This window comes from Lontra canadensis, unplaced genomic scaffold (genome assembly GCF_010015895.1).
Source record: "Lontra canadensis isolate GAN:19392208 unplaced genomic scaffold, GSC_riverotter_1.0 scaffold61, whole genome shotgun sequence".
NCBI lineage: Eukaryota > Metazoa > Chordata > Mammalia > Carnivora > Mustelidae > Lontra > Lontra canadensis.
Genome location: NW_022631055.1, coordinates 10313620 through 10330281, shown reverse-complemented (window position 1 = coordinate 10330281; position 16662 = coordinate 10313620). Strand labels below are relative to the sequence as shown.

General features: G+C 47.4%; 1 protein-coding gene across 1 annotated transcript in view; it reads left to right on the top strand.

Annotated features, from left to right (window-relative positions):
* Nucleotides 1–209: 209 nt before the first annotated feature.
* FER1L5 (fer-1 like family member 5) overlaps nucleotides 210–16662 on the top strand; it is a 53871-nt gene continuing 37418 nt past the window's right edge. The window contains exons 1-13 of the mRNA XM_032877941.1: nucleotides 210–378; nucleotides 2274–2326; nucleotides 2734–2825; nucleotides 3566–3674; nucleotides 5214–5268; nucleotides 5704–5813; nucleotides 8246–8374; nucleotides 9426–9488; nucleotides 10229–10279; nucleotides 14326–14356; nucleotides 14961–15076; nucleotides 15308–15431; nucleotides 16087–16139. Of these exons, the coding sequence (XP_032733832.1) occupies nucleotides 294–378; nucleotides 2274–2326; nucleotides 2734–2825; nucleotides 3566–3674; nucleotides 5214–5268; nucleotides 5704–5813; nucleotides 8246–8374; nucleotides 9426–9488; nucleotides 10229–10279; nucleotides 14326–14356; nucleotides 14961–15076; nucleotides 15308–15431; nucleotides 16087–16139 (1071 nt within the window). The 5' untranslated portion in view covers nucleotides 210–293. The remainder of the gene's footprint in view (nucleotides 379–2273; nucleotides 2327–2733; nucleotides 2826–3565; nucleotides 3675–5213; nucleotides 5269–5703; nucleotides 5814–8245; nucleotides 8375–9425; nucleotides 9489–10228; nucleotides 10280–14325; nucleotides 14357–14960; nucleotides 15077–15307; nucleotides 15432–16086; nucleotides 16140–16662) is intronic.

Sequence of the window (16662 nt, the reverse complement as noted above, 5' to 3'; positions counted from 1 at the left end):
TCGTGAGATCAGAGGGACGGTGAGAATAAGAAAGAGGAAACGCAAAGCAGCCAAATTATTTTGTTTGTACAGGCCTGGTCACCTCAAGCCACTTGCTTCATACTCCTGACTTTCTCCTGTCGTTCTCCTCCTTTCCTTTCCAGAACCAAGAACCAGCCACCTTTGTGACATCACTTCTACTGCTAAGCAACAGGTCTAGGGTTCTCCTCACTCTGTGAGCCCTAGGAGAACGTTAACCCAAGGTGCTCCAAGAAGGAGGCTCTGCTACAGAGGGAAAGAGGGGGAGGACAGGCATGCTGCGGCTGGTCGTGGATTCAGCTACGATTAACCCGCCCCTCAGCCCCCCACCCAGACCCTGTGTGACCGCCTACTTCCGAGGTGAGAGCCAGACTCCGGGATGGGAGAGACGAGCCCCAAGAAGTAACATGCATTCGGTGAAAAAATAGACTTCCTGGGGCCTAAAAGATGCCCTGTATGACAGAAAGGCAGGGTAGATATCATCCAGTTCTTTTGAAACTTAGCTTTATTGCCATTATTTCTCCAGTGAGGACATATCTGCTTCTCATTTTTTCCAGGGGAATGGCTATGGGAAAAAGAGAAGATAAATACTTTCCGAGCTGCTTCTGTGAACTAGGGCTGTGCCACACGTTGAGGTTTAAAAAAAAGAAAGAAAAAGTACCTGCTTCACAGGCTTGATGTGAGGATTTTAAAAAAGATAATGTATGTACAGCTCTTATATAACCTCCTATAGTAACTGTTGGTTCCTAAGTGACCTTTACAGCCATCAAAGTCTTTTCATGAACATAGCAATTTTTGCTCCTCACAACAATCCCATGAGGCAAATGAGGCAAAATTTACTGTCTCCATTTTTTATAGGTAAGGGAAAAAATGTCCAAGAAGGTTGGCGGGGGCGGGGGGTGGTGAAAGGATTTAGGAGAAAACACGAAAAGAAATCAAGGGTGTCTCCAGAACACAGAGCTGGGAGTGGGAATGGAGGAAGGGTAAGAAAATTGACAGTCTGCTGGTGGCAAGCAGAGGGAGGTGGATAATGGCAAATGAGGTTTCCCAGCATGTGCAGGGACTGAGAAAATTGGGGCCGAGAGAAAGAAGGCACAGTTGTTTCTGTAAAAGATATGGAGTAAAGAATGAAGTTCCTTAATTTTTTTCTGTACTCACTGAGTGTGACAACACCCCTTGGAGAATGGACATTTGGGACTCTAGGCTCACAGGACAATCGATATGTGTTTATGTCCCCAGATTTAGAGAGGCACAGTGGACGTTCCATGTGTCTGCCGTGAGCCAGGGAACAGGCTGAGTCTGAGCCTTCTTTCCTACCATCCCATGGATGTGATCTTTCTCCTCCTAGAAATACCTCTTACAAAGATGCCTAAGTCCCTGACTCTTGGGTTTGCCCAGAGATTTACCTATAAATTCTTATAATTGAATCATATTTTTTATTCCCTTTTCACCTTTCCGAACCCCTTTTCCCTCATATACCAACCACTACCCTGCACCCCTCCTGACTTCCTCACAGGTGCATGCTTGCACACACTCTGTCTCTCCCTCTTCCACATTCTTTCCTTGGGAAGAATCGCTAAGTAGTTGAGCAATTTAGAGGTTCTTTGCAGGGCTATTTTGTGAAAGGTATTTGTGGATGAGGAACTTACAACCCATTAGAGATGTTTTGGCATGTTTTAGGATCCACTAGGCTTTGTGCTCTGGTAACAAATAAATCTTGAGATCTCAATGCCTTAACACAGTGAAAGTTTACTTCCTACACCAAATCCTGCATCAGGGGGGCAGTCATCTCGGGTGGCTCCCCCCAAGCAGTGGTTTAGGGACCAACTGCTCACTGCTCGTGGCTGCAAAGTCATCCTGGCACCACCCTGCCCACAGATGGTGAGGATGGTTGTGTGGAGCAGGGAGAGGAAAAGTGTCATGGGAGATTTTTAGGAGCTAGTCGTGGCAGTGGTGAAAATCACTCCCACGTTGCATTGGCCAGAGCGAGTCTCCAGGTACCACCTGGCTGCAATATGGCTAGGAACTACATTCCAGGGAAGAAAATGAAGTGAACGCATTATCTGTCATGTCAGATGATGTTACCCTTACAAAAAGTGAAAATTCTGAAATCCCCAGAGTAAGAATCCATGTCATACCACATCTGCCAACATGGACTTAAAGTGTTCCTGGAGTCCTCCCTCTCTTTACCACACTTAAACCTAGACTTTGAAACATTTCCTACCACCAGTGACAGCCCCTTGGTATCTTTGCAGATATCAAGAGGAGAACTCATGAAGCAGAAGGGAATCACCCCATATGGAATGAGGTAAAACCCATCAGGACAAACGCAAAAGAAGCAATGACTACCCCAAGAGTGAGGTTGGATCCTGGCCATGCTCAGAATTCTAGAGAGAGGCCAGGGAGTGGCATAAGCTTTCCCCAAGGGTGTCTGGGCCTGAGAGTAGCCCCCGAGCTATATGGCTGTGCGGGCCTGAGGGCCCATAGCTGTTCTTGGCCCTTCTCCTCTATCCTGGGGATGGACCATGATAGGGCCCATCTTGTCCAACCTGGTAGTCCTGATGTTCCCAGAAACCTGAAGTAGGGACAGGTCTCTCTTGAGGGAGGTTCTCCAGTTCAAGAGAAACACAGCCCATTCCCTGCATCTTTCCTTATTTTCTAGGTTGGGAAGGGGAAGGTGGAGGATGGATGCTGACCTCTCTGTGTCTCCCACAGACCCTGATCTGGTACCTCTGGGACTGCCCCCTACAAAATGACTCTTTTCTGCAAATCATCCTTCGGGACGTGGGCGCAGCAAAGAAAGACAGGTGAGGCAGAGAAAGGCAGGAGGTTGTCTCTCTGACCAAAGCTACAGCACTTGATGCAATTCCTGGCTCGAATCCATAACTTACTCGGGTGGCATGGACAAGAATCCACTCCAGCCAGCTAATGGGACCAAAAAAAAAAAAAAAAAAGTGCTGGGGAGTGAGGGTGTATGGGAGGGTGGTGGGGCTGGGAGGGCAGAGCAACCAGAATCAGGAACCTAGGAAGCCAGGGGCAGTTCTGCCTCTTCTGAAGCCACAGGCTCTTAAATCTCTGCATCTCTCTGCCCAATCCTGGCTTCCTGTCATGGCCCCATTCTAGTGCCCAGCAGAGACCAACACCCAGCTGAGACTGAATCTATAGCATCCCAAGTCAAAATTCCTAGGACGGGGAATCTGATTGGCCCAGCTTCTATCAGATGTCCCATCCCTGGTCCAAGTGGTGGTTACTTGGGACTGTTTCCATTCAAGAGCAGTGTGGGAGAAGAACTCCTGGGAAGGGGCTGAGCAGGGCAGAGCCAGTAACTGGGGCACACACTTCTCAGAGCCCCAAAGTCATTCTCAGAGATGTGAGAGCCCTACATCTTCTGGTGGGTTCTCTACATCATTGTGTCCTTCCTGCAGCCTCTCTCCGTGGGCAGCACAGCCCGTAGCAGAGAAAACCCTCTCTAGATAAAGTCATGCCTGGGACAGAAGACACCCTGTCCCCTGACTTTGGATCTCATACATGTTCCTCTTCTCCCCAGATTCATTGGGCTGGCCACAATACTGCTCCAGCCCTTGGTGAAAAAACCGAGTGAGGTCCTTTCTTTGAAGGACTTGAACCTGCTTAACCATCTCATGCTGTCCACAGATGTGAGTTGGGCTGGCAGAGCGGGGGCAGCCAGTGAAGCTAGGTGACTGCACGTTAGCAGAGGCCCAGTGACCCCACCAGAGAGCACTTCCTTTCCTAGGAGGCCTCATCACACTGCCAGCATCTCCCTGACCCCCCTATCCCACCATCCATCCACCTACTCACCCTCCCATCCCATATCCATCCTTTTAGATTGATTAGTCAATTGTCCATTGGATGACAGCACATGTGTTAGGCCTGGGATACAAAACTGAATGAAGACCATGGTCCATCAGAGTAAGCACACTCTCAGTGACAGTGCTCCAGCACAAGGGTCAGGAAGGCTAGGTCACTGGGGACAGGAGGAAGTGAATAATTCCGTGTGGGAGGTCACAGAAGGCTTCATAGAGGGCATGATTAAGGTAAATGGAAACAAGCAAAGACCAACCAGTGGAGGAGAAGCAAAAGCTATTTATGCAGAACTGGCTAGAGCAGCAGTATGAGCCACCATCACTCGCATTTTGGCAGAGACTCAAAGGCAGATAGAGGAGGGGAGAAGCTGTACAATGGAAGCAGGGAAGGCTCCCAGTGTGCCCTGATGGGAAGCTGTTGGTCAGGGGAAGCTGTAAGTGGACCAATTAGAAGCCAGGCATCCCATGTGATTGCTTAGGGGTGTGTATTTGGCTTTCTCTGGCTGGTCCTGAGTGGGAAGAAGGGACAAAAATTAGGGAAGCTGTCAGTTGTGAATCAAGTCCTCTATCAGTTGGGGCCACACAATTGGAGCCAATTGTGACAGAGGCCGTTGTTTGAGGCATACTCTGACTTCTATAAGCTGACTTAGAGAGAACAGGCTGGCTTCCTGGGTGGGTTATTGCAGATTTGTTGGTTTCCTGAATTGATGGCTGCAGACTGTGGGTCAGAGTTCCATTTTTATATAAGGTCTGGTCATTGTCCATTTGTTTATTCAGTTTCTCAAGGGGCATGAGGTTGCAACACAGACAGGAAAGGAAGAGAATCCCAGACAAGGGTGTGAGGTACATGGGTGAAGACTGGAGGGAGAGAGAGGAAGGCTGTTGGTTCGGGGAGGGTAGGTTGCTGTACTGCTGGGACACAGGGGTTGGGAGAATGTGAAGGTGGTGGTGGGATTGCTGAGGCTAGCTGAGACCAGGGGCCAGAGGTAAAGGGCTTTATGGTCTATGCTGGTGAGTTGTGATTTTACTCTGATCGGTTAGGGCACTTTTTAGGGGGCAATTCTGGCAATGGTCTAGAAGTAGGATGAGTGTGTAGTCAGACGCTTGGAGGAAGGAGGTCAATTAAGAGGTATTTGCAGGAATCCTCTCCTGAGGTCGGGAGATGTTGAGCTAGCAGAAGAGCTGTTGGCATCAGTGGTTCTGGGCTGGTCCCAAGGCCCCTCTCCCTCTCCTCCCTACTCTGCTGTACCTCCTTGTCACCACCACTGCTTCATGTCTCTAAACCCATCCAGGCTGGGCAAGTTTCCAGTGTTAGGACTTGACCAAGGATTGCAAGATCTGGCTTACAGCCCCCTTGCCTTTGCCTTGCAGTGCACCGTCACCCTACATGTGACCCTTGAGAGAAAACAGTATACATCAAAATTAGGTATGTCCTTGGGACTTACCCTGTTCGTCACCAAACATAGCTGGATAGGCTCTTTGGGACCTTTGGGACCTATCCCTTGAGGCCTACAGAAGGACTGTGACCAGGTTAAAGTCTAGAGGCCAATCTCCAGATACCTGGCTGAGTTTTCCACTTGTCGTCTCTAGACATAAGGCCAAGCCTCCAGTGTGCTGCAGAGGGAAGCAAAGATGGCCATTTCCAAGAGCCCTCATGTGTAGATTGTGGGGCCCAGGGTTACTGAGGGTAAGAAGGGGCCCATGGGAATGTTCTGGGGAGGATATGTGCCCATTTCAGGACTTCTAGGCCATGGTTTTAGTCAGAAGCTAGTCAATGGGGATAGAACAATGAAATGGGCATAATGCCTCAAAGCCTCCCTAACGCAGCCTCTGAGGGCCCACCCAGATTGTGTTTCCCCAGGTGATGACGACCTCCTGGGCCCAAGTGCCCAAGAGGTGGCCAGGCAGAAACTGATGGTCCCTGGCTCCGGCATGCCCATGGCTCTGTCCTCGAAGCCTCAGCACTTTCAGGTGAGGATTCTGGGCTGATTTACCTGACACTCTCATTGTGATCCCAAGCTGTCCCCGTCTCCCTGCAAGGTCGTGGCAGAGGGCCAGAGCTACAGGTCCTCAGAGCCTCACTATTTCCCCTGCTCCTCCCGGGCAGTTCTGAGCCACTTCTGCAGGAAACAGAAGCTAGAGACAGCTCTGGGGTGGCCACAGGAGGCACTGTTGGCTGTATGTATACCAATAGGCCCTGGCAAGTGCTGGGGAGGCAGAATGAAAGACCTGGAAGAGTCCTCAGGATTGTTGGCAACACAAGGCTAGCCATGTGCAGGGCAAAATGAGCTATATGGGAAGGGCTGAGGAGAGTTCCTGCTATGACTTCTGGAACCCTCATCCCATGGCTCAGCAACTTCCCTCTGATCTGTAACTTGTAACCCAATATTTCTGCTATACCTTCACCTGCTCTCCAGCCTGCCACCTGCCAAGGAAACTGGGTGTTATTCTTGACTGCCTTCTTCCTCACCCTATCCCCTGCAGCCAGTCAATGGCCAAGTCCTAGCTCTTAATATCACCCAACTGTCCCCACCTCTCCATCACCACTTCACTTCCTTGACCTGAGCCACCACCATCGTGTCCCCTGACCACTCATAAGTTCTTCCTGAACTCCCAGCCTCCAGCTCTCTCCTGTCCATCCTTCAGCCAATGGGATCTTTCAAAGATGTCGTTCTTACCATGCCTTGCACCTGCTTAAAAATGTCCTTAAAAATGAGGATACCCGGGGCGCCTGGGTGGCTCAGTGGGTTAAAGCCTCTGCCTTCGGCTCAGGTCAGGATCCCAGTGTCCTGGGATCGAGCCCTGCATCGGGCTCTCTGCTTAGGAGGGAGCCTGCTTCTTCCTCTCTCTCTCTCTGCCTGCCTCTCTGCCTACTTGTGATCTCTGTCTGCCAAATAAATAAATAAAATCTTAAAAAAAAAAAAACTTAAAAAAAATGAGGATATCCATGACAGATGGTAGCTACACATGTGGTAAGCATAGTATAACAACTAGTTGTCAAATCACTATGTTATAGTCCTGAAGCAAATGTAATATTGTATGTCAACTATACTTTAATTTTAAAATATAAAATACAATGAAAATTTTTTTAAATGAAGATGCTCTTAATGTCCTCCGGACAAAACCCAAACTTGTTACAATGGCTTCCCAGGCCCTTGATAACACAAGCCTACCTCTGCAAGCCACTCTGTCTCCTGCCTCTGCCCTTCCCCACCCTGCTCTAGCATCCTGGACATCTTGCAGTCCCCATTCTCAAGCCTTTCTCTCTAGCTGCTAGGTCTTTGCACATGCTCTTCCTCCTTTGGAGTACCTTCCTTTCCTCTCCTCTGGACCCCATCCCTTTTCATCAGGCTAGTTTGCCCAGGATAGAGGGTCATCATGCCCAAATTACTGCTTTTCCTCTGTCCTAGAGGTTAGGGCAAAATCCTGACGTGCGACCTGTTTGCCTGGTTTGGCCCACTCTTGTCTCTGAAGGTCCAGCTGCATGCATATCTATCCCTGAAGGGTTGCTGGACTTGCTAGAGACACAGGACACCTCATGGAGAAAGGCCGAGCCACAGCTTGAGCTGGGAGAGCTGGATGTTGTTTACTACCCAGTCAGATGACAAGCTCCCACGCCTGTGCCCTCATATCCATGGCCATCTCCAGTTCTTTCTCCCCCTGGGCCTCACCCAGCCAGGGTCTCTCCTGGGCTCTGCATTTCTCTCCCCCTCCTGCCTTCTAGTTTGAGGCTCAGATGTCATAGCCCCTTTACTGAGGCCCAGTAAAGTATATAAAGGGGAAGAAGAAACCGCAAATCAGAGAGTCAACCACAGATTGGAGATTCAATGGCATGGAACTTTAAAACTCTCAATTCTCTGAAAAGATCATAGATAAAAGTAAGAAACAAAACAAGGGTGCCTGGATGGCTCAGTGGGTAAAAGCCTCTGCCTTCGGCTCAGGTCATGATCCCAGGGTCCTGGGATCGAGCCCCACATTGGGCTCTCTGCTCAGCAGGAAGCCTGCTTCCCCCTCCCTCTCTGCCTGCCTCTCTGCCTACTTGTGATCTCTCTCTCTGTCAAATAAATAAATAAAATCTTAAAAACAAACAAACAAAAAAAACTGGGAAAGATTAGACTTCATTTCTGTATTCTGTAACAAGCCCATTGCAATTGAAAACCACTAAGTAACACAAGATGAAAAGAACAAAGCAGTGGAGGGGACAGTTCCCAGAAGAGGAAAAGAGGAGGAGCCATGGCCTTCCTAGAACTTACCTTCAAGCAGGAGGAGTCCAGTTCTCTGTGGGTCTCCTTCCACCCCAGTAGATGCCTCTTATCAGAACACTTTGTTCTTTTAGAGGAGAGTGCCTATTGAAGAAAGGGGCCCAGACCCCTACCTCAGGTGCCCTCATATCCCCCCCATAGGTCCGAGTGAAGGTATTTGAAGCCCGACAGCTCATGGGCAACAACATCAAGCCGATGGTGAATGTGGTCATCGGAGGCTACCAGTACAACACGCGGATCAAGATGGGAAACAACCCTTTCTTCAACGAGGTGGGCTGCACGTGCCCTTTAGAACTGAATGGGGCAGTTGGGCCAAGGGGGGCAGCCAGGGGCTAGCTGGGGGCTGGACATTTCCTGCAGGCATCAGGCAAGCTTGCTTCTTCCACAAACATTGGCTGAGCATTTACAGAGAGCCAAGAACTGCTTGGCACTGAGAATACAGACAAAATCATTTGAAACCTCCCATTGGAGGAGCCAGTAGTCTTTGGGGTGGTGGTGGGGGATTGGCCTGTGAACACATAGACTATGATAATGGCGCAAAACTGGGGTTAACAGATCTGGGGGCACTGTTAATGCAGGCCCAGACCATTACATCTTGCCACTGCTGAAGCCCTAAGCTATAGCATTGGGCTGATCACAGTTGGAGGTCCATAAATACTCACTGAATTAATTGGTAAATAGGCCAATAGATAATAGCATGGTGAGAGTAGGGAGGAATGGGGAGACTCAGGAAGAGCTTCCAAAACCTTGGAGGAAGAGTCTACCAGGGAAAGAGGGACATCATGGAGAAAGAAAATTCAGGAAAAAGCAATAGTGTCTTCAGAAGCCTAGAAACAAGAAGTAGCAGAACTTGGCAGAACAGTAGATATGGCTGCGGTCAGAGGGAAGGCTGCAAAATGCGCTGGGACCCTGTCACAGATGGCACTTGGGAGCCATGGAGGGAGTTTAGGAGGAGAGTGATGGGGCCAGGTTTGCATTTAGAAAAGATGGTTCTGGCTCAGCAGAGGCTGGAGGTGCAGTGGACTGACAGGGCAATCTAGAAGGAGGCAGAGGCTCGGGTCTATATCCCAGGCAGCTAGCTGGACCTTGAGCCGCTCTTGACAGATGCTCCTGGAATCCCCTGCCCCTGCGCTTTACCCTAGCAGAACCCCCTCCAGGAGCCTGGCAGGCCCCTGCTTCTGGAGGAGGAGCATGAGCATGAAATGGGCAAGAACTGGAGAAGAAGCATTCTAGTTTGAGCCTTCAGACTAACCGAGTCCCTGGGTGAAGTGGTGGAAGGAATATCATCCAACCCCTACTACCTCCTTTCCCTCTGCTTCAGATCTTCTTCCAGAATTTTTATGAGGTACCTGCTAAGTTATTTGATGAGACCATCTTAATCCAGGTGAGGAGCCAAATAAGGTAGGCCCACCTTCTTATCCCATCTCAATTCTGGAAAGGACTTCAGCCTCCCCTCCCCACCGTTAGAGCCAGTCACTTCACATGGTCCTTCTGACCCCAAGGCACAGCCTCTATCTCCTTCATCACTCCCTGGCAGCCCAGACTCCCCATTCATCCATTTAACAAATCTTATGGAATCCCAATTGTTAGACCCTAAGCTGGGCCTGAAGGGAAGAAAATAGCCCTTCCCATGTGCCAGGATTCCCATGCCACCAAAGAACCCTCAAATGTCCCCTCAACATGGTACATTCCATTCCCCAACCAGTGGGACCCCGGTAACAGTGATGAACATGTTTATCAGGTGCCTTCTGTGTGCCCAGCACAGGGCTAAGGAGAACAAGAAGTTCTCCCCCTTGAAGAGTATGCATGGTCTTGGGAACACAGGTACATGGTAAACTATCAGGACAGTGGGTAGTGGAGAAAATTGAGTGCAACACTTTGCTTTGGGCTGACCTTCGGGTTCATCAAATGAATTGGACCCTCTGATCAATCTCCTCATCAGTAGAATGGAACTAAAATTCTGAATCTCACAGGGTATTAAGAAATCAATGAGAATTAGAAGGGAAAACCTTTGTGGAAGCATGAGTCACTAGGAAGTATTGAGCAAATCCTAGAGAATCCCTACAAGTCCTCCCACAGGGGTGGGAGGAATGGGGGAGGTGAATAACTGAGATCTTTCTGCAGGTGATGAATTCCACACTGATGAGATTCAACTCAGAGATCGGGAGATTCCAAGTGAGCCCTGGATGAAGGAGGAGGTTTGGTGAAACAGTTATAGAGACCCACCATGGGCTCCATGCCCAATTTTAGGGGCAAAAACTTGAATTTTCAGGCAGAAATATCTGGATTTGGATCCACCTACGAAATGGGTTGATTTAAACAAGTTATTCAGAACCTCTACTTCCTCATCTTTACAATGGAATTGATGATATTCTCAAAGTACAGAGTCCTTGTAAGGATGAAAGTGTGTACCATTTATGGAAGAGCTGGGTGCCATGTTGAATTCCCCACACTAAATACTATCGGCACACTTCAAGTCTCTGCCTCCAGGAAATGGAAGCAGAAAGTCTAAAAAGGCAGAGAAACACAGAGAAAATTGCCGCCTATGAGAATAGAATAAAAATGTTTGCTTTGGGGGCTCCTGGGTGGATCAGTGGGATAAAACCTCTGCCTTCCGCTCAGGTCGTGATCCCAGGGTCCTGGGATCGAGTCCCGCATCAGGCTCTCTTCTCAGCGGGGAGCCTGCTTCCTCCTCTCTCTCTGCCTGCCTCTCTGCCTACTTGTGATCTCTGTCTGTCAAATAAATAAATAAAATCTTTAAAAAAAAATGTTTGCTTTGGAAAGACACAGGCTGAGAGAGGAGGAAAGTTGACACAGTCATGAAGGGCTAAAAAAGATTCTCCAGATCCAGGAAGATTGGGAAAAGGTAGGGTTGTCAGATTAAACACAGGACGCTCCAATAGATACTTTTTAAATATAAGGATGCCCCAAATATTGCATGGCTTCTCACAAAATATTGCAGGAAACCTACATATACTAAAAATTAAGTCGTCATTTATCTGCAGTTCTTACTTAAGTGGGCATCTATATTTTTATTTGCCAAATCTGGCAATCCCTGAAAAAGGCTTCCACCTTGGGAAAGGCACATTTAGGACAAATCAAAGTAAGGTTTCTTTCTCACAACTTGTAATAAGCACATGGAGAGTCATGACCTGTCCCTTAAAGAAGCAGCATAGGCAGGGCACCTTGGTGGCTCAGTGGGTTAAGCATTTGCCTTCAGCTCAGGTCAGGATCTCAGAGTCTTGGGATTGAGCCCCACATGGGTCTCTCTGCTCAGCGGGGAGCCTGCTTCTCCCTCTCCCTCTCCCTCTGTACTCTCTGTCTCTCTCTCAATTAAATAAAGAAAATCTTTTTTAAAAAGGGGGGGGTGCTTAGAGATTGTGAGATTCCAGAGAGGTTAGGTAGCAGGAGGTTAAAATTGTTGTGCTTTCAGAGACCACTGCACAATTTCCAGAAGTGACCAGTGGTATGAACTGTTAAATAAGTTACAGACATGAGGGGCACCTGGGTGGCTCAGTCTGTTAAGTATCAGACTCTTGATCTCAGCTCAGGTCATGATCTCAAGTGTTGTGAGATCAAGGCCCACATTGGGTTCTGTGCTCAGCAGGGAGATTCTTGCTTGAGATTCTTTCTCTCCCTCTCCCTCTGCCCCTCTCTGGCCCCCGTCTCTGTCTCTCAAATAAATAAATAAATAAAATATTTTTAAAAATAAGTCATAGACATGACAGAAAGTAAACCTTTTTAAACAACTACTTCTTTGGAAAATTTCAAAAATACACAAAAGCAGAGAGAATAGTATCCTGAGTTCCCACATCCCAGTCACTCAACTTCACTAATTCATTGCCAGTGTTGTTTTGTCTACACCACCCGCTGGGTTATTTTGAATCCAATCTCAGATATCATTTTATTTTTAAATGCTTCAGTATATATTTCTAGAATGTAAAGATTTTTATTAAGCATAACCAAATGTAATTATCACATTTTAAAACCTTTCCAATTCCTGGATAACATTAAATACTAGTCAATGTTCAAATTCCCCTAATTATCTTATGAATTCCCTCCACAGTTTGTTCAAGTTAAGATGCAGACCAGGCACATACATTGCATCTGGTTAAAATGTATTTTTAGGTCTCTCTGATTCTGTGGGTCCTGCCCATTTTTTCTCCTTCGTAATTTGTTAAAGAAACTGGATAGTTTGTCGTGTAGAGTTTTCCTCCAGTCTGGATTTTGCGGACTGCATCTCCAAAGGATCATTTCACACGTCACTCTGCCTAGCTATTTGCTGTCTAGAGGCTTGTCAGATTTGGGTCCATTATGTGGCAAAATGACTTCAGTGGGAGGCACAGAATGTCTGTTGGTCTCTCTTTTTATGTTATTTTTTTTTTTTAAAGATTTTATTTATTTATTTGACAGAGAGAGAGATTACAAGTAAGCAGAGAGGCAGGCAGAGAGAGAGGGGGAAGCAGGCTCCCTGCTGAGCAGAGAGCCCCATGCGGGGCTCGATCCCAGGACCCTGAGATCATGACCTGAGCCGAAGGCAGAGGCTTAACCCACTGAGCCACCCAGGCGCCCCTCTTTTTATGTTATTAACAGCCACTGACGATCACTGCCTGGATCTGTTGCTTCATTAGGGGTGCCTGGGTTTGGTTGGGTTTGGTTTGGTACAATTGACATGGAATTAATTACACATGATTTAAGATGTATAATTTGATACATTTTAAAATGTGTGTATTCCTGGAAACCATCATCACAATCAAGATAACAATTGTATCTGCCACATCTATCATCCCCAAAAGTTTCCTCATGCCCCTTTGTTATTCTCACCCTCATCTCTCATCCCTATCCTACTCCCTCCCACCCCCAGGCAGCCACTGGTCTGCTTTCTATAACTATAGCTTCATTTGCATTTCCCAGAATTTTATATAAATGGGGCAATACAGCATGTACCCTTTTTTGTTTGGCTTCTTTCATTCCGCATAATTATTCTGAGATTCATCCATGTTCATTGCACATGTCAATAATTCATTCCTTCGCATCACTGAGGAGTCCATTTACAGATTTATCCCAGTATGTTTAACCACTTGTCTGTTGATGAACATTAGCTCATTTTCAATTTTTGACTGTTACAGTAAAACTGCTATAACAGGGATGTACGAATCTTGATTTAATTTCTCTTGGATAAATATGTAGAAATGGATTGAGTAGCTCATACATTAGGTGTGTGTTTAACTTTTAGAGAAACTTCCTAACAATTATCCCAACAATTCCAGCCTTTATCATTTTATATTCCCACCACCAGTGTGTGCTAGAGTTCCCATTGCCCCCCATTCTCATCAACACTTCATGTAGTCCATCTTTTTTACTTTAGCCATTCTAATTATATGTAGAGCTATCTCACTATGATTTTAATTTACACTTCCCTAATGACTAGTGGTGTTGAGCATTTCCCGTGTCCTTCTTCGTCATCTACATATTTTCTTGGTTGAATTGTGTGTTCAGATCTTTTGTTCGTTTGGGGCACCTGGGTGGCTCAGTCCGTTAAGCATCTGACTCTTTGGACTCAGGTCATGATCTCACGGGTCGTGGGATCTAGCCCTGCATTGAGCGCCTTGCTCAGCTGGGAGTCTACTTGAAAGATTGCCTCCCTCTGCCCTTTCCCCTACTCTCTCTCTCTCTCTCTCAAAATTAAATAAACAAATCTTCAAATCTTCTGCTCATTTTCATTGGGTCATTTTCTTACTACTTAGTTTTGAGATTTTCTTATATATTCAGGATACAAGTACTTCAATCCTGTACCACATCCCTCGGGCCTCAGGCAGAAACCTTCTCCCAGAGGAAAAGGGAAAGCCCATAGTCTCTTTGCCAGCTCCTCCTTTGACCAGCCTCTTCCCCAGGATGGGAGACACCCTTCCCAACCCAGGGAAGAGTCAGCGCTGCGTGGGCCAGGTAGTGCTGTGTGGTGATTTAGAACCCTTTCAGTCTAGACCTTCTCAAGTAATAGTTGTAAGACTTCAGGCCCTTGTCTCACACTGAGTATCCTCTGCAGAGTGGAGGTGACAAAGGACCAGAGTGTAGGCTGTTGTAAAGAGTAAAGGAGTTTGGGCAGGGCGAGTTCTCAAGCATTGGTGGCTAATACTGTCAGTACAGTACTGCTATTTGTTGATATCGCAAATCTTGGCTAGAGGCCCTAACTAATCCTTACTCTACTCTTGTCTTTTCAGACAGATATTGGGTTTATCTACTATTCTCCAGGTAGGTATCAGCTGTTGCAAGTATGTGTGCCTTCTAAGAAAAAGCAGGCCAGTTGTCCAAACATTTCAAAATCCCTGTACGTTCAGCACATGAGAGGAAAGTATTAGAGGGTATGAATTATTTTCTGTATATTAATATCTTTAAAACTCAAGGCATTCCTTTGGGTCAAATGCTCAACTTTTATTGCTGCCTTCGTTTCCATTTCTAATTTTTGAGGGCAGTATTCAGAGACTGGCATTTGAGTAGAGGTTTCTGCTGTAACCATAGCATACAATCTGGCCATAACATACATAGTAGGTAAAGTTTGGAGCTTAGGGTTGGGGAAACTGCTTGCCTCTCTCAGACCAGGATAGTGACAACAACTGTAGGTTCCCAGGATGGAGAAGAGGGTTCTCTGTTTCCTAAAGGCAATGGCTGGCAGCATGGTGAGTGCACTAGATTTGCCTATGGGTAGGAGTGACTCCCAATTTCCTCTGCTACTATATGGGACCCAGAATATATGAGACCCATTTCTACACCCCTCTCCCACAGAAACAAAGACTGGTTTCAGGGAAGAAGGATGGAGACTGGAGGCTGGTCTCCCATGGGCCCTCTGCCCCTTCAGGTCACACACTCATGAGGAAATGGTTAGGCCTCTGCCAGCCGAATGAACCCAACAGTGGTGTGAGAGGCTACCTGAAAGTCACCATCTGTGTCCTCGGTGTGGGAGACCAGGTTCTGGTGAGGCTGCCCTGACACCCCAGTGACATTTCCTACTGTGGCTGCTTCCATAGGGTGCCCCTGGGCCCTCAGAGTGGCCACTGATCTTCACATGCTTTTATTTGCCTGCGTGTCACTTGAGGGTTGTCCATCCCTCCCCTGTACCAAGTGGAAAGCCGGGGAAGTCAAATCTAGTGGATATGGTCATGACCATCCTATGACTCTACCCTTTCAGCTCTCTGGTCTCTGCAGGTAGATCAAGAGATGCCCTATGGGGCTGATGACACCACTACTGAGATCTTCAAGTCAACGGTGGTCCCGACCAACGTAGCCTACTTACAGTTCTTCATCTACTGCGCAGAGGACCTTCATCTCAGTTAGAGTCAGGGTGGCAGGGTGGGACTGACCCTGAGGTTCCCTACACAGTGGCACCCTAGATTCTCATGGGGCTTCCCTGTGTCATTTTTTTTTTAATTTAAAAAAAATTTTTTTAAGATTTTATTTATTTACTTGACAGAGATCACAAGTAAGCAGAGAGGCAGGCAGAGAGAGAGAGAGGAAGAAGCAGGCCTCCCGCCGAGCAGAGAGCCCGATGAGGGGCTCGATCCCAGGACCCTGGGATCATGACCCGAGCCAAAGGCAGAGGCTTTAACCTGCTGAGCCACCCAGACGCCCCTCCCTGTTCCATTTTGATGCGAACCTAAGATTCAGGGAGTGGGGGAGAGGATGAGACTGAAATCCACCAAGATTTGTTTCATCAAGACCCCATAGATACTCTTTAAAATGGATCAAATGCTTCTGACCTGTCTTTGATGCCTCGATGCAGACTCCCAGTTCTCTATGGCAGTGCCCACCCTCACTGCCATTATGTGCCGTGACACATAGAGATAGAGTGGACATGGGAGAGGTCTTCCTGGGTAGGGGTGTAGTGCGGATGGTGAAGGGGTGTGAGTTGTTCTGTCAGCTCTATGTGTCCTCCCCTTAAAAAAAAATGCTGCTGTCTTAGAAATCTTATAACTTCTTGTTCACAGAGAAACAGCACTTAGTGAGTCCTGTGTTGGAGGTGGAACTAATTGGGGAAAAGGTAAGTGTAGAAAGGGTCTGAGATTTTGAGAAATTGTCACCTGGATAGTGTGTGAGGAAAGATGGAGTTGGTGGGCTCGACCCCTGGATTCTGATCTCAGGTCCCCCATCAGTGGGCTTAATCCCCACTGGACCAGGAAGTCTTTGAAGATGGAGGCCATGGCTGAGTCACCCTGTGTCTTCGAGCTGGGCACAGAGCCCTGCAGGAGCAGATGCCCACTGCACGCCTAATGTACATGAAGGGCACGAATGAGTGAATGAAACAACATGTCCACAAACAACACTAAAACGGTCACTGTCTTCTTTGGGGCTGGGTTTCTTCATCTAGAAATTGAAGGTTCTGGGCAAAAGAGTTGTTGACATCCCATGATCCTCTGTGAATAGAGAGTAGTATTTTCCAAAGTGTGCTGATGGATGGTCGTGTAAAACAAGGATTCTATGTTCAAATTTGGGGAATGCTGGGTTAAGTTAAGTAGGTTTGTCTCAGAATTCATAAACCATTGTTTCCACCATATTCTACCTAT